The 18924-nt window shown below is 33.4% G+C and overlaps 1 protein-coding gene across 1 annotated transcript in view; it reads right to left on the reverse strand.

The window, feature by feature from the left end:
* Window positions 1-3957: 3957 nt before the first annotated feature.
* LOC124370267 (xenotropic and polytropic retrovirus receptor 1) overlaps window positions 3958-18924 on the reverse strand; it is a 45640-nt gene continuing 30673 nt past the window's right edge. Inside the window, exons 7-11 of the mRNA XM_046828558.1 lie at window positions 16252-16405; window positions 11085-11285; window positions 8871-9040; window positions 6002-6135; window positions 3958-4956 (exon numbers count right to left, since the gene is read on the reverse strand). Coding sequence (XP_046684514.1) covers window positions 4692-4956; window positions 6002-6135; window positions 8871-9040; window positions 11085-11285; window positions 16252-16405 — 924 coding nt within the window. The 3' untranslated portion in view covers window positions 3958-4691. The remainder of the gene's footprint in view (window positions 4957-6001; window positions 6136-8870; window positions 9041-11084; window positions 11286-16251; window positions 16406-18924) is intronic.

Here is an 18924-nt window from a genome sequence, read left to right on the forward strand (position 1 = left end):
CTTCTCTTCATATTTTTGCAAACCAATGCAATTTTGTAGTTTTATCAGTGCTATTTATAGCCTCAAGACAGACATATCTTGCTTCTTTTGCCTTGTATCTTATAGCTTTTACACTATCCAGTCTACTTTCCCTTGTCTGAGTTTTTAACTATTACACAATACAAAATAAAAATTAATATTGACAACGATTTATTTGTCTTCTGAAGGCTAAATGGTTCATAGAAACTAGATTTTAGTTTTCATTGTGTTGTTCAGTTATATCCACGGTAACTAGAACCACGATCACTAAACTAGACGGTAGGGATCACGTGCTGATTCCCTTCGGGTGATGACGTCAGCTGGGCACCCACATTCAAGATACAGCACACGGTGTACAACTTAGCCATTCATCATCGTGTTGATTGTTCACCACTATTAATTTAAACATTTTGAGACATTAAAAATCTTGAATAATCTAGGTCTGGACATAGCACTGTGCTTAGGTTGGTGCTACGACAATGCCTCAAATATATCAGAGGTATATGCAGGACTACAAGCCATGATACTAAATTCGACTTGCATTACACCAGCCATACTTTGGTTGGCAATAACGCTGCTGAAAGTTGCATTGGGTTCTTATTATTATTTTTTACTTGATTCAACATGTTTACACTTTTTAGTGCTTCAACATATAGGTGGGATACACTCATTCGCACCTTAAGCCTAAACAACTAGTTGTGAAAAGACTGAGTGGTACCAGGTGGTCAGCCAGTCAGAGCTGATGATGTCTTAGAACTTAAAAAAGATTATGCAAAAATTAAAAAGCTCTGTTAGAAACCTACAGCTTAAGCAGAAGTAGTAGGACCTCTAACAAGCAAAGTTAACCTCTAACAAAACTACCGTTGTGACAATTTTGTGGAACCGCTTCCTTGAAAGACTGAATAATATCAGTACGTGTTAACAAAAACAATTTGTGAAGTGCCTGAAGATGGAATCTTTGATTTAGAAAGGCCTTGCACAAAATAAAAAATTATATATTGGAAAATGTTGTATTCCTTTATCTAGTGATACTACAATAAACCGTTTTTTCCAATGCTCCAAGATTCTACAATAGATTTATTGTTTTGATACATTTAAATTCTTGTTTATTAAGTTGGGGAAGATAAAACAATGCAAGAGTGCCCTGAAATTAGTTTCTGCCATCAACTTTTAACATTGACTTGCTCTCTATTTTTTTATTTTTACTGTCTGAATAATCTACATGTGTTAATAGGTCACAGGTTAAATCCCATGGGAATTATACTTAGCTTGTTTACAAATATATTTATTCTTTTATTTTATCATTACCATGTGGTTACTCATTAGACTAATGTATAGATATTTAACACGAGTTATCAACTGTAGATATACATCTTATTACACAGTTGTTTACTGGTGAACTCACATTGTCTCTGCCTAAAGCCTAAATTTACAAAATGCAAATATTTGACATCGACCAATTTAATATTAGCTTCCAAATTTTTTTAAACAAATAATATTCCAATCTATTATAAACTGGAAAGTTTTTTATGTATTATTTTTTTACGTAAAAGACACAAGCATTCCAGTAAACTCACACATGGTGACTGGGTCCATAAATCATATTTTCTTCTTAGGCTATTGGCGCTATAGTCCATTCATCATGTGTTGATAGTGAGGTAACACCCACCACTGCCATGATGTGTGACAGACTGGCTTACATGTGGTCTACATAGTGCCAACTCATTAGAACGCTAACACCCAAGAATTAGGTCTGTAACAGCATCAGATTCCAGACTCTGCAGAGGAAGGTGAACTGGAGCTAATCTCAACAGTCACATTGAACCAACCCTTCCTACCATAGCTACTTTATAATTAGTTCTCTTATGTTACTGAAACTTTATATTATAAGGCAATGAACAAGAGTGTAATTGAAAGTAATTGACCATTTTGAGAGATATGTTTAGAAACTAGTCAGCAGAATTTACAAGTTCTTATTAAAGTAATTGTACCGTTTTACTGGCACATGAGGGGTTAGCTTTGAAATTTAAATGTTTGTGAAGGTTCAAAAAATGAAAATGAAAATATTCTGAATTAAATAAAGTTCAAACTAAAATAAAACTTCTTCTTGAAAATAATTACTGGATTTAAAATTAAAATAAAAACTTCTTGATGACTTTTAAATTCAAACTTGTAATGTATTCGTCACTCCAAAAATGTACAAAGTTCTTACAGCTTGTCTTTTATTCAATTTTCAAAATTCAAAACTTTCACACTCTAATCTGATCTGGAAATTCTTCACTTTAATTTATCATCAAAATTCAATTTAATTTTGTTACTAATTTTCTTTACTTTACTTTAAATATTACTTCTTTTCAGTGTTAGAAAATTAAAAATTCTTCAGTGTTAGAGAATTAAAAATATTGCTGAAAGCATCTGTAACAACCACAAAACTCTTTTAGTATTTTTACATAAAATTTTATATACATGTGTTTACTGCACCAACAAGTTTTATATTGCACAGATCAAAAGGAAAAGTTCCTAAATTCCCATTAAATTTAATTTTTACAATATTTCTTTCCCCAAAATTATTCAAAATAACTAAGAATGAATATTGGCTGGACTCCAGTTAAAAGGTTCACTTACCCACAGGTTCGATGACGATTAGCAAAAGATAAACTCTAAGCACTTTCAAAGTCTACTCGTTACTATAACTTCCGATCAACTGAGACGGGAGGTACCTCTTCCCACCTCTCAATTTCGTTATCAAACACTGCCTTCTGCGATGCGCGCCTCACTAATAGCAGCCTCTTTTGTACAGTCCAGTCCTTATCATTCTTCTGGGCCTACTCCTTCCACCGGTAATCCAGTTACCCCAGAATTATTATTTAATCGGTACATAATAATATAATATAGATGAATTCGTCGTCATATGGTAGATGGTTCTGGTGAGCCATGTAGGGAACCAAACAAGAGTGTGTGCTAATGAAATTTTGAAATGACCTTTAACATGTTTTTGTAACATGAACTGTTTAATACATGTTCTAATATTTCACACCAGATTTTAAATAACTTTTAGCACACATATTTAGACCGAAGGGCGTACTGATATTTCCTCTTGATTATTTTGAAAATTCATATAACAAGATGTTGAAATAAAGAATAATGGAACGTTGCATTGAATTATACCTTGTACAATAGAATAGTGGGTGATGGAACAATGTTATTGTCTATAGATTAAATAACAATACTATTCAAAGTCTGCAGCAAGAGTTCTATACATCTCTATATGTAAATTACAGTACTAATGTATTACTGAAAATAAAGATAAGTTAAAAGCTATTTTTAATTTTATCAATGGAATTGAGGTTTGAAAAAAACAAGAATTGTAACAAGTATAAAGTACGTATAATATAAAATTGCAATCGGATCAGTAACATTGATCAAAATATATTTTTATAAAGAGAGATCATTTTACTTACAATAAAATATAGTGGAATTGTAATGCACCATTTCTATTTGGTATAGCACCATGGTATTCACATGAGTATTTATCGGCTTCTTTCATACCTGTTTATAAATAACTCTGTTGGAATTTGTTCCTATGAAATAATTAAGCTTTTTAGCACATATTGAACTTACATTATGACTTTTTATTGAACTCTGGTGTAGACATATTCTATTATTGACTAAAAATATCAACAATTTTAATAATATACTTAAAATAAACATTGTTATAAAATTGTAAATTAAATTATTATAATTGGAACTAATACTTTAACATATTACAGTTACAATAAAGGCTGGAACAAGTTTGGTGATCCTATACCATTATTGGAGTAGTTTATTGGAATAAAGCTGAAAAATGTTTTTAATTTAGTTGTCTGGTACTTTTCTTAATGGTGAATTCTTTTGTCATTTCACTTAAGCCTTTATTCTGACTCCAATTTTTAATGGCACTTTGGAAAGTAACAATAATCCACAAGCCATTACCAAAATAACCACTCAGGTGAAAGCAGGATTAAAATATTTCACAAACAAAACAAAATTATGTACAAGTTAACAGTTGACTAGTACAATCATTTAATATTGGCTAATACAGAATTGCCATAGAGTCTGGAATATCTAGAACCCATATGACTGTTATTTTAATTATAAGATTTAGAACTATCTTATGAAACTCAAGTAGTAATTAACAGTCATAACAATCATTAATAGTAGATTGTATGGTGAACTGTTTAGCGCATATGTGTCTCATATAGTAGTAACTTCAACCAGAACTAAGTGTATTTATTATATCAGCATCTTTCAAAATTTCCAAACTCAAGGCCACCCTGTATTTAGATCACAGAGAATTGCTGAAGGTTTGTTCTTTTTAATTTATAACGGTATTTATAAATAACAAATATCAACTGAAAATATGCAACTTCTCTGGATTGGACACATTTTTGATGCCCTGTTGTAGGTTTTAAGTATTCAAATTTTTCTTTTCAATATACATTTTTAGGAATGTAAACAAGAAATTGTAATAACTGTTCTTAACAGACGGTTTGCTACCCAGCATCTAATGAAAGCCCTGTAATGTAGTGCTAATTCACACCTAATCTCTTGTTGTGATAGAGTTCATTCTGATTACTCAGTTAGTTCTCCTTCAAGTTGTCTGGCATGTACCAATGTTTCAGATTCTCACTTTTTTATTTTGTCAGAGGTGAAGTGTTCCCCATTTCGCTCACATTATCCTTGGCCAACAACGGTTTCTTGTCTTCTTTCACAGATTTCTTGACGGTCTTGCGTTGCGGTTTTCTGTTGGTGACACCGTTCTCATCATCCATCATGCGGATGATCTGGGTATGGTCGCTGGAGTCAAGTGGAGCCACTGAGATATCTCTCACAGCTCGGAACTTACCGCAGTTGTTCAGGTGTTCGTTCTCCAAGCGGAAGAAATTCCACACAAAACGCCTGCAAGTAGAGTCTACTTTAATCAATAATATAACAATAAAATTATATTTATGATTTATGATATGAAGTTTTATTTCATCCTGAAGGTAAAGCTAGCTTGAGTAAAACACTGCACTGCATGTGGTTAGAGGTTGTGCCTCTCAATAGGCATTTGTGGATTATCTCAATTATAGTCATACAAAATATTTGATAACTCCACATTTGTTTGTTTAAATGCAATGAATTCAGACATCTGTACAACTGAGTCACATGTCATGTTCAATATAAGAATGCTCATTTAGACTAGTGACTAGATCCTGGGTATTCCTAAATCTAAGTTTATCTTTGTATTAGAAAGATACATTTTACGTACATTTAAAATTATTTTTCATTTATTCTTTAAACATTTTAAATTACTATGCAAATAACATGGAGTATATTGAAAAATAATTCTGATCTGACGAGGCAAACAACATATATTGACGCTGAGCTGTCAGTGGAAGTAGCACGGTCATCTGTACTGGCCATATGAGTTACGAGGACAAACTAGGGCAAAAGTAACACGAGCTGTCTGCAACCTTGGTGTGGCCAGTGCTGCTGGCCATTTGAGCACAAATAGTTAATAATCTATTAGATATATATAAAAATCATGGTGTGGAAGATTTTTGAAATGTCCATGAAGTTAAAAACAATACTTAATAATAAAATTGTTTACAAACTGCTTTCAAGGACCTGTCTTGATAAATAGTCGCTTGAGTTTCAAATGAGTTATTTAAGAAAAATAATGGTGAAATAGGAAAGCTCAAAGAATTTTTACTAAAGTCAAATATGGCAGTCAACCATAAAAGATTGACCATATTTAGAGATAATATCAAGATGTGTAGAATATATGTGCTTTAAAATATCTTATATTACAAAATAAGTATTGTAAATAAATATAAGATGTGAAGCTACTTTTAAATTAAACATTTAAATTTAATCAACAAACAAGAAACCTTTCGGATGATAAATGCAAATTTTTTAATTGCAATAATACACAAAATATATAGTATAATGCGCTAGTTACCTAAACACTTCTAAGATGGCGGTAACTGAAGTGACAAGATCATTAGAACATAATTCAGCTTGGACTAGAGCAAAGGAGATGATCCAAGAGAACCTGAGTACCAGATCCTCCACAATGGCAAAATAATAGAACGACTGGAACAAAAAATGATAGTTATAACAGAGTTCAGCTTGGACTAAAACAAAGGACATAATCCAAGTGAACCTGGGTAACAGATCCTCCACAACGACAAAATAATAAAACATCTGGAACAAAGAATGATAGTTATAACAGGGTTCAGCTTGGTGCAGAGCAAAGGAGATGATCCAAGAAAACCTGGAAACCAGATCCTCCATAATGACAAAATGACTGAACCAAGGATGGATCTAGGTGACGGTTAGTAGAGAGCGCTGACCTAGCAGTATCAAAGTTAAAAAAAAATACTTTGCATCATATTATATACTTGAGAAGAAAATTAACACAATTAACTAAATTCAATTTAATACCATATAAGAGTTGTAGTAACAAGTGTTTGGTTAGAGCATTATTTTTTATACGAGGCATGTCTAGAAAGTAAGTGTACCGGTACTCTCACAGCTGTAGGGAATACTTTTTCGACATGTTGGGAACATTGCCGCGTAGCCTGAATCCTCCCCTTCAAAATGAGACCAATCCAAGGTAAGTGTGTTGAAAACTCTTGACGCAGTAGCATCTCTCGCAAAAAATGTTGATCGTATCTCCCGCCAAGTGCGAAATTTGGGCCTCATTCACTACCTCGTTATGAAGGGAAAAGCTCCGGTTGAAATTTAAGGTGAAAACTGTTTAAACTGCCTCTTAGTTTCAGGCGTGTAGTGGGCAACCCAAGTTTCGTCTCCAGTAACAATGGAGTAGAGAAAATGATCATCTTCAAGTTCGTAGTGTTCCGAAAACTCTTTGAAGTTTTGCACTCGATTCAACTTGTGCTGTTCTCTCAGCTGCTTTGGGACCCACCTCGCAGACAATTCCCGATATCTGAGAGTTTCTGTGATTGTTTCGTGTATCAGGGATCTGGAGATTTGCGGAAACATCGCAAAAAGTTCATCTAACGTCAATCTGCGATCGTCACGGACCGCTTTCTCGATTTTTTCCACAAGTTCGTCAGTCACAGTTGAAGGTCTTCCGCTCCTCTGATCGTCTTGCACGGAAGTACGGCCATTTTTTAAACTCGTGACACCACTTGTACACGCTCGAACGATTCATAGCTCCATTACCGTAAACATTTGTTACCTCACTATAAATTCCAACCCGAGCTTTTCTCTTCAGAACGGGGTAGCGAATGACGGCGCGAATTTCGCACTTGGCGGGAGATACGATAGACATTTTTTGCGAGAGATGCTACTGCGTCATGAGTTTTCAACACACTAACCTCGGATTGGTCTCGTTTTGAAGGGGAGGATTCAGGCTACGCGGCAGTGTTCCCAACATGTCGAAAAAGTATTTCCTACAGCTGTGAGAGTAGGTACCAGTACACTTACTTTCTGGACGTGCCTCGTATTTACTAAAATAGTTCCACAATTTGTAAGTGACTTGACAAGTCAAAGCACCATGTCCCTGCCCTATCAAAAACGTGAAAGGCAGTAACGTGAAAAGGAGAGGGACAAAGTACAGTATTCATAAAAGTTCAATATATGGAAATCCATTTTAATATTTAAAGTCTATTTTGATTATATATAATCTGATTCAAAATTTTCTGAAACAATTTCTGGCACAGTCTGAGGCACTGGTCAGACTTTACATTGCTCAGATGAATATTTTTCAGAACTTAAATATTTTTTGTTCAAACATGATTATCAGTCTCACCAGTTGCTACATTGTTGTATTACTCACTAGTGTTGTATAAATTCAAAGAAATCTCATTTTATTTCTAATTGTTGATAAAATAACATCTTTTGTACAATAACAACAATATATGTCTCTTGTATAATTCTGTAACCCCTGTTACACCTCAGAGACTCAAGAACACATGTAAACACAGCTTTTTGGTTGTAGTATAACGTTGGGGACGCCTGCACTGCTGATAGTCTTGGCAGTACAGATACATTCCGCCACAGGTTTTATCTGCCCCCATTCCTTTCTTTTAAGTAACGAAATAAACACTAGGGATTAGGCATCCTAAGGAGGGCGGGATGGAGGGGGAGATCCTTTCTAAGACGAAGTCAATTATATTATTGATATTTATTTCATTTTAAAGGCATTACTCTTTGACTTATATTAGTATCAGAATATTGTTAATTGAACACTTCAGTGAAGAAAACTTTAACCCTTGGAGATGACAGATACACTAAGATTTTGTGTTGTTTTAGATATTTATTAAGAATCCAAGAATTATGTTTATTATGTTGAGGTGTATACTAGTCTTTTCTGAGAAAAATGTTAAAAAATATGATATTGATTAAGTTTATTAGTAATTAATATTTTTTAAATCGTCCCAAAAATTCCCAAAAAGTAACCCTGACAAGCCATAAAGGTCTCTGAATAAAGGAGGGTGACCTTTACCTGGAGACATAGTCCTTAGATTATCTTAAAGACATTTTCGCTCGGTTGTGCCATCAATAGAAAATAAACAAGCTCTTTGTAGAAAGTGTCATTTGTGAGAAATCACAACAAGGTATGAGACATGTTACATGTGTGCTGACTATGGAGTGACTCTGTGTGTGGCACACTGCTTCTCAGACTATCACAGTCTCATAACTACTGAAAGAGTAAAGTTTGTTGTAAATAATAATTTTTGGGCGTAACAAAGACATTTTCATTGATGAAAAACATCAGAGGTGAGTAAATAATGATTTTTTTTTTTATTTTGCTCTTTAGTAATATACACTAAATAATACCAGGAAGACATGTGACTCACAGTACTAGTGTAGACGATCTCCTCGCGCAGAAATGTGTTTTCACCAGCCCGCTTGTCCAGCAGCCCCCAGTCCATCTTGATGTCCCAGGTGTAGGCATACACAGAGTTGACTGCTGACGCCATCAACCACCAGTACAAGTAGGGATTGTCCCACTCTGTCTTGTACTCGTCTGTCCACAGAAATTCGCCACGTAAGTTTAAACAGATAACATTTATATTACAATAAGCTAATAAGTTATAAAGCTGGTAAGTATAGAATCATAAAAGTCATGATAAAAATAGAATCAAGTATATTTTATTGTCATCCCACATAACAAATGTATTGGTAAAGTCATAGTTTGATAAAGTATGTTTAAAAACATAATTATAATAGTAATATATTGCTTAATTAATTGTGATGACCAAATTCCAGTTGTCACTGATCTTTTTATTTTCCTGTCTAAATTTTTAAATACTATATTTTAAATATTTGATTTGAATTATTTGGTTTAAGTTATCAATTTTAAATATTTATATTAAAAAGTATGTTAAAACGTTTTAGTATTTGTTAATGAGTTCATTTTCTTTTAAGGGAGAATTTGTTTGGTAATTTTTTTAACTCAAAATTGTTTTTCTTAACAGTTTTGCTAAATGTTAAACATGTACACTGCTAATACATGTTTCTATTTTAGGTTTATAATTTAATGTGACAGAAATTATTTTTGGAGAACAAGAAAGTCTGTATTATATTAATACCTGAATCAGAATTAATACGAAAGTCTATTACTTGAAAATAACACATATATTTTTATGCGATTTATACTTATTGCTCATTCTTCATTATTATTTATTTTATATACAAAGACAATCACACCACCGGCAGTAGAAGTATTGCATACTTTAAAGATAGTAATCAATAAAAAGGTTTAGGCATCCAGACATATAATTTACGTGACAAGCTGCATAGTTCTATGACATTGACTTCTTAAGCTATGATGCAATAATTGACATGACAGCCAACTCTCAAACAGCTGTATTACAGAATGGGGTAAGCATGAATAAACTATTTTTATTGTATTGAATTAGTTATCCAAGGGATATAAGTTTGTTAGAGTCTTATTTCTATAATGAAGACATCTTGAATTGAAACCGATAATACTAAACATTTTAAGGGCAAACAGTTTGAATCCTTTGCAAATTTTTCTGACATCCCATTAATTGAACCCATGGCCTCTTTGTCAGAAAGCCCTAAACTTATTCCTAGGCTATGACAAAGTAGGAGAATGCCACACCATGTGTCATACAACAGGCTTTGCTGAGGTTGTATGAAAAATTTCAAATCTTTAGCTCACTTAGACAAACACACAATCATAGAGAAAAGAAATGTTTACATCTCCCTGGGGAACAAATGAGAAATTGTTTCAGCCTATTGAGTAATAGGCTTCAATGAAGCTCAGCCAAATTCTATGGTTGGACCTGCACCATCATAGAACTCATTCTTGTCTGTAGAAATAAAGTTTCATGCAAATCTTAAAGTCTAAAGATGATATTTTTCTTGAGATATCTTGTTACATGATACATTCACTTTTTTGTTCACTAAGTTATGTTTCATAGAATTATTCAAATAATAAAAGTGTCGGTGAGCTAGTGAGAGTACTACAAGAGTAGCAAGAGTGTGTTGCAATGAAATTTAATCAATCTTGTTACCAACTTGACCAAACACTGACTTTCAACTATGTTATTTTTTCTTTTTACTTTACGAACGAAATGTCACTGTTAAAATCTCAAATCATTGTACTCAGTTTGTTTTTAAATTTATTTACTTTGTTACTTTCTAATTGCCATCATGATTACCAATAAGACCAAATGTAAAAATATTCGCTAATGCTCAACCAAAACCCATGGAATGAAATGCAGATTCTGGTTTAATACAATAAACTTTCACACTTAGCTTTGGTGAGTATCCACTGAAAGGTGAATAAGTGCACAAAGAAAGTGGTGGAATATTTGCCAGCATTGACCAAGTGCAGGGAGGCTTTCCTCAAGTCTGCAGTAATGAAAATACTGATTAAATACGATAGACTGTGACACCTTTGGTAAGTGTCCGCTGAAGGGTGAAGAAAGCAACAAAGAAAATGGTGGAATATTTGCCAGCATTGACCAATTGCAGGGAGGATTTCGTCAAGCCTACAGTAATGCAGATACTGATTTAATACAATAGACTGTCGCACTTACCTTTGGTAAGTGTCCGCTGAAGGGTGAAGAAAGCAACAAAGAAAGTGGTGGAATATTTGCCAGCATTGACCAAGTGCGGGAAGGCTTCTCTCGAGTCATAGTAACGGCGAAGACATTGAGCAAATCGGATCCATGCAGGGATGCAGTTGACTAGAGCTCGACTCACAAGGAACATCTCTCCTCCTGAACAGTTGTGGATATCTGCAACCAACCACAGCCATTTATTAGTAATGTTTTAAGTCATGACGTACTATTAACCAAATAAATATAAATTTCTATAAAAGAAAGAAATTTGTGTCATTGAAGTTAATTGATATCAAGAAAGGAAAGTGCCTTACACAGAAGTAGAGGGGATAGATATGCGGAAAGTGAACCCAGGTCAATGCAGATTCGCCAATAAGGTGTGGGGAGGCAATATATGAGTCATGTACTGCTGAGCATTTGGTTTAATTATTTAACTAATTTGATTACTGTAAGTTATTACACAATACTAACTAATATTATGTACACTCACCATGATTGTTCGTTTGAGGAATAGAAATAAAAATTTGCTATATTTTGAATTTGGCAAACAAGAACTATAACTATAATTTTTTAGTTTTTAATACAATTTGTAATATTGTTAATTTATTCTGTGCTTCATAAACATTAATTGTAAAATATATACCCTTCTTTGTTTTCATCAACCACCTATACACATAATGTAAAGACAACTAATTATAACTGTAATATTATTTCTTCTTCAACAGGTTTCTTATCATACCAGTATTTATTTTAAATATCCAATTATAATTATTGTTATCAAATTAGCATTTAGACATTTTATTTTTGTTTGGTTGACAAATGCAAGAAAAAAAAACACCTCAGGAGGGTCCAATGGCTTATACCTTTCAGTTGAACCTAAACTGGGTATAGCAAAATCCAATATGTCACTTTCATTAAGGCACCCATAGATGTCAGGAGTGGCACATCACTTTAACTGCAAATGTTGAGATATTGGGGAAAGGGGTCGGATCGACAGGTTTAGTCTACTGTGGAGGATAACTGTTGGAGTGGGTGGTGATACTAAGGCTGTTGAGGTCTAATGAGGAATGATTAGAGGCTCTCTGTATTCTCCAAGTTACGAGTATAGCCATGGAAGAATTGGCTCATTAAGTTATGTTATTGTTCATTCTTCTTGTTTTTTTTTTTATTTCAGCTACTGTAAATACTCTATGCCATAATGTCAAAACAACCCAATATTGAATATGTTACGTGCACATATTAATCATTTTGATCAATTAGGCTAATTGAATGTTATAGCAATATTAAAATAATTTACAGAATAGGCAAAGTCAGATTGAATTCATTGCTGGCGTGATCTATAATAAAAGTGTATTGAAATATTATTGTCATTCATATTTGCAGTACACTACTACTATCGATATACTAGAAATTGCTCATTTCAGTTGTATATATCTATTTTTGTTTAAAGTTTTCATAATAATAAAAATTAGATTTTTATGGAGGAAGAAATCAGAAAATTTGAAGATATATGTATATATATATCTTCAAATTTTCTGATTTTTTCCTCCTTAAAAATCTAATTTTTATTATTATGAAAACTTTAAACAAAAATAGCAAATCGGTCTAGCCATCCTCAATAATGTGCTTACCAACGAATAAAGTTTTATTTATATAAATAAAAGCATATAGATAATACAGTATTGCCTTTAAAACATATTTTAAGCATATCTGCCAGTTATATTCATTTTCTAGCAATCTAATATTTTAAAAATATTGGTATAGGAATCAAATGAAATGAGCAATCAAGAATTGTTGATACATATCAAGGTATTCATGTATTGAGTATTGGAATCAGTATACCTACATCAAACAGCTGATCATATTTAATTTAACACAATATTTTATTAATAACATGTGTTTGCTACAATACATATTTTATGGAAATTTTAGAGACCAGTGTGACAGAGCACTGAGATCGGAGAGAAAACCCCATCCCGAGTGCGCCTCTATGGCATAAAATAAAAATTTACACCAAATTTCATACATCTATCTTTTGTGGTTTTTGATGGGAGTTGATGAATCAGTCAATTTGACTGTCAGCCAGTCAAGTCATCTCTTTTTATAGACATTAAAATGAGAAGTTTTAATTTGTACTTATTTAAGCCCTGTATTACATAATAAATTTATGACTGTTTGTTTGTCATAAAATTTAAGAGAAATAATTAAGAAATATTCTTTGTTTGAAGGTTATTTTTGACGATGGAAGGATTGTGAAGGAAACAGGATTTTTCCGGACATTTGCCATCGTTCAGTGAAACAAGAAATCAGTAACACTACGTTTTGAGATCTGCAATCTGATCTCTTCTTCAGGTAAAGAACTAACCTAATACATAATTACAAACTAGGTTAAAATAAACAAATCTTACCAAAGCGTTGTGGCACGCTTAAGTCAGGAATCAAACCACCATGTTGTTTGTCAACTTCACTAACTCTATAAACATGCACTTAATAATAAACTATACACAACACTAATCATTAAAACTGAACTATGGAATACAGGTCACAATACGTCTTCATTCGTCTACTAACCACCTAGGACTGACCAGAGGGCACTAGCCAATGGTAATCGTCACGGCAGACAAAAACAAGATGGCAGAAATAAAGAGGAAGGGGGACAGGAATGGACCCTTTCGTTATTATTGGTTCATGCGAGATGAACTTCTTAAAAACCATATTGTGACTCCGCATTGGTTTATTACAAATATCTGATCTGTTTGATACTTTTGGTTTTCTCTTTAGCTCATTTTTTAGAATTGGCAACCAAAGCGGCCTAATCTCTACTGATGGTTGACTGATTAGTTGGTCTGCCAATTTAATGTATGTTGCCTCAATTAATTTCCTTTTGAAGACATGTGGTTCCTGATGTATTATGTTGGCTTCATCCCAATTCATATGATGGTCTTCGGACCAACAATGGTGTGCAATTTTTTACTTTTCTGTGAGACCCTTTCTCGTGTTTTCTTTGTGCTCTTTTATCCTTATGTTTAGTGGTCTTTTTGTCTTGCCTATGTATTGCAACTACATTTTATACTATAAACACAGATTTTGGAATCCTGTGTGCCATTTTTTGGTTTTGTTTTTACGAGACTTGGTCTAAGAGAGTTGTGTGTTTTAAACGCGGTTCTAATGTTGTACTTTCTACCTACTTACCTAGTCTTACCTGAAGAAGAGATCAGATTGCAGATCTCGAAACGTAATGTTACTGATTTCTTGTTTCACTGAACGATAAGAAATATTATATTTTATTAAAATATAATATTTTATATATATAAATTCATAAATGTATTATGAATAAATAACTATAACTATAATATATGAATCACAAATTTACAATCAATGAGATTTTGCAAAAATCAGGTGTTAATAAAATTAGAAACTATATATTGTCTTTAAGGTTAAAAATTAAAAAAATTTTGCTGTTGATATTTTTTATGTTCGCTTAAATAATAAATTATTAGAATAATAAAAATGCTAAATAAGCAACAATAAATAAATAACATTAAACATAATAAATATAGCAACAATTATGTTAAATGTACAAAACTGTTACATCTTAGAAAACAAAAAAATAAGTCTTTGACAATGAATAATTTAAAAAAAAGTATCCCATATTTTTCTGTAAAGGAATTGTTTTACAAGATTAAAACAGGTTAGTCTTCTTGTATGACAGTAATTATACAATGTGTCACATGAATGCAGGGCTCTTCTATCTCCTTACCATTAAGCTGACATCTCAAGGTAATATAGTACATTGCCCACTGCTCTTCAAGGTCAACCAGGTAAAACAGATTATTATAACTAATTCAAGGGTGCCTCAGTTCACTGATCTTAGGAGGAAAACTTCACATGGTCAATGGTAGGAAAGCAGTAATTTTGTCCATAACTTATCAGATACATACATATTTGAACTCTTTCCTGTAGTGATAAATTGTGGAATATTTCCCACAAACTTCCTTTGAAAAATAGACATTGTATTTAATTTTTTCAAACAAAAAATTAATTGAACAATAGGATACAACTGTATTTTTATAAGAAGTCAAAATTAACTATTTAAAAATGTTTTATGCAGATATGATATATTTAAGTTATAACCATATAATAAGCAACAAGTGGTGGGAATGTCAACGAAATTACTCTGCTTTTAAGACAAAAAATAAGGTTTTACAAGTACAGTACAACCCCGATAAGTCGGTCCCCGTTAACCCGGAAGTCCGGCTAACCCGGACCGATTTTCAATTAAAAATCAGACAAACATTTCAATAATAAAAACGTAACATTTTTTAGTTGTAAAGTATCCGTGAATCGATGTTGCATCAGTATTTGATGGGACTGTACGACAGTGAGTGTGTGACTCATGGCACACGGCGGCCGAGTGGCGGTCATTGTCCCGGATTCTCGGAAACAATAACAGACGCGTATTTCTCCAACCCCTCTGCCACGCTACCGCCACGCCTGGCCCCTCAGTACCGTTCCTACCTCGCTCCGCTCGCTTGTGCCCGTGTTGTGTGTGTAGTGTACTGTATTGTACACTACCGGCAGGCAGAAACATCGCCGGCTGGATTGCTCATGTTGAAGAGACTGCGGGATCGCACAACACGCAAGCGGCAGACGACATTGGCACAACCAAAGCTGACTGAGTTTTTTACCAGGAAATGAACAGTTATAAATGTACTGTAAGGATTAATAATAATTAAATGTGCATATGTTTGATGTTTTTACAATTATAATGGAGTTTATCTGTAAGTATACCGTATTTTATTAATTTTTACCTAATTCTCCGGCTAACCCAGATTTTCGTTAAACCGGATCGGCCACGGTCCCGATTAATCTGACTTATCGAGGTTCCACTGTAATAATCATTATCAACGTAATTACTTTAAGATTTGTCTGTAATTGCTCCAATTTAAAGCAAACAAAGAGATAGCACATTTTTTTATGTGTAAATCCATAAAAATTAAAAATGCTTTAAACCCATATTTTTATTGAGTCAATCTCTTTCAAATTTTGGTTAGGTAGAATAGGTTATATAACACAAGATATTATGTTGCATATGAATAAACTTAATAAAACAAAAATAAACTTTTCCAGTTGAAAAGATTACCTACAGCTCCAGCCTCGATCCATTCTCCATTAGTGAAGTAGAAACAGACAAGAAAGTGAAGATCAAGCAGGACTGTTACCAGGCTGTTTAGCTGGTCTGCCAGCCAAAAGTCTGCAAACCCAACGTGGAACAGCGGTGCTGACACCATTCTGCCCTGGACAGTACAGAAGTTGAAATATATGAGAAAGTGAAGTTCAAACAGGACTGTTACCAGGCTGTTAAGATTCAAAATAATTAGATTGGTAAGGTGGTAGCACTTATCTCTATTGGTTAGTTTTCATGATATACTATAGCTGATTCCATAATTTTCAGTAGATTATGGTTATAGTAGGGGAGCCCGGGATACTAAATTTCAGTGACTAAAGCGTCATGGGGACCTATGGGATTGTGAAGATTAAGTCCTAAAACGAAAAAAAGTTTATGATAAGTTTTTCATTTTAGTGTGGAGGAAAGTGTACAAATTTTCCAAAATGTAAAAAAAAACAGTCACATGGAAATACTTGGGCGTGTCAGACATTCATAATGTATAAGTGTTATATCTTTCTGATAACCGAGCGATAATAATCTGACGAGTAACTAGTGGAGGGTGGCTATAAAAAGGGGTAGAAAAAAAGTTATTCGGGCATGTCAGATATTCAGAGCGAATGGTTCGGTAAACTCAAAAAAGTGTCCTATTCAAATGACTGACGATTTGGACGTGGTCAAAAGTCATGGCAGATTTTTGAAAATGTACAAAAACAAGCGGCCTTGCAATTTAAAAAAGAAAAAAAATATTTATTGATATAAAAATTAGTAAAAATATATTAAAAATAAGTACCGTAAACCGGGGCTTCTTTGCACCTTGTGAGGTTACTTTGCACCAAAGTTGAAAAAAGATTCAACTCTATCTGTAGGAGAAACTATTAATCATTTCGACCTAGTTTTACAATTTTCCACTAGGCTGCACCACCGTCTATATGATTTGTGTGAACAGACACTTTATCCCGCCATTTTGGATATTTGTGGGAAGAGTTGTCTTTGTATCTTCAGTTTTGTTTGAATTGTTACGTCAAAAAAAGTGCCGTTTTTACGATATTAGACAACGTCAGAGAAAGGTAAGTGTGGTAACATTTATGTGTAGAATTTTATTATCTTACAAATAACAACAGTAACTGAGAGTTTATATCAATACTCATTAGATTTGTCATCCATTTTAAAGTTTAAGGTTACTTTTAAGAGAAAGACGGGGCTACTTTGCACCAGCATAAAAAACTGGTGCAAAGTAGCCCCTTAATATTTAAAAAAATGCTTTGTATTTTCTTTATCTTATTAGTCACATTTATAGTACATAATGTTTATTATTTTACATATATTGTAACTATTTACTTACTTATTTACAAAGATAAATGCATAGGCCTACCAGTAAACAATAGACAATCTAATAATTATTTTGCATTTAAATTTTAAAATAATTTCATATTTAGTATTTTTTGTACCTTATAGAACAATGAGTTTAATAAATATTGACATAATATCCAGTAGAGTGTTCTATTTTTAATATTTTGATTGCACTTTCTTTTAGCCTACTAATAAAAAAATTATTGATAATAGTTAGTAGGTCTGACACTGGTAACTATTCAGAATGGTACAGAATGGTAACTATTCACTGTGGTGTTTCAGAATGGTGCGAGTTTATAAGAGGAAGCTGGGAGCTCGTAAATATGCAGACTACACAAAAGAAAAAATTAGAAGAGTGTCTGGAAGCAATAAGAAATGGAACCTTTACCCAAAGACAAGCTGAGGCACATTTTAACAATTCCTCGAAGGACAATAAACTATAAACTTAAACAGAAACATGACAAATTACAAGGCAAGCAGCCCATATTTACTAGAGAAGAGGAGGAAACATTTGTTTTCTTACATTGAAGCTATGAGTGATTATGGCTTTCCCATTGACATATCATGATCTTAGATTTGTCATTGGTTCATATCTCAGCCGAATTGGCAGAGTTATTAAGGAATTCTACAACAATCTCCCTGGCAGGGATTGGATGAAGAGCTTGTTGATGCGATACCCTAGGCTTAAAGAACGTTTTGCCTCAAATATTAAACGTAGCAGAGCTGCGTTGACGAGGAAATAGTGCGATACTTCATTTCTAATCTAAGAGATGTTGTAAAAGATGTTCCAGCAGAAAAACATATGGAATCTGGACGAAACTAACCTGACTGATGACCCAGGCAAAAAAAGAGTCATTTGTCGGCGTGGGACAAAATATCCAGAAAATGTTTGCAATTTTTCTAAATCTAGCACTTCGGTCATGATATGTGGAAATGCAGTTGGAGAAATTTTACCTCCGTTTGTTGTCTACAAAGCGACTCAGCTGTGGGACACATGGATGGGAAGGAGGACCGAAGAACTGTCGCTACCAAAGCACCAAATCAGGTTGGTTTGATGGAGTGGCGTTCAATGAATGGTTTGAAAGCCTCATGTTACCAAGAATAAAGAAACTGGCAGGGAAAAAAGTACTTATTGCTGATAATTTGTCTGCACACCTCAACATAAGCATTTTCAAGAAGTGCAAAGAAAATGACGTCCATTTCATCTGTTTACCTCCCAACAGTACGCATCTAACTCAGCCATTAGACGTCGCGTTTTTCCGCCCCATGAAGGTAGCTTGGAGAAAAGTCCTGAGT

The sequence above is a fragment of the Homalodisca vitripennis genome, chromosome 1 (assembly GCF_021130785.1).
Source record: "Homalodisca vitripennis isolate AUS2020 chromosome 1, UT_GWSS_2.1, whole genome shotgun sequence".
Lineage (NCBI taxonomy): Eukaryota > Metazoa > Arthropoda > Insecta > Hemiptera > Cicadellidae > Homalodisca > Homalodisca vitripennis.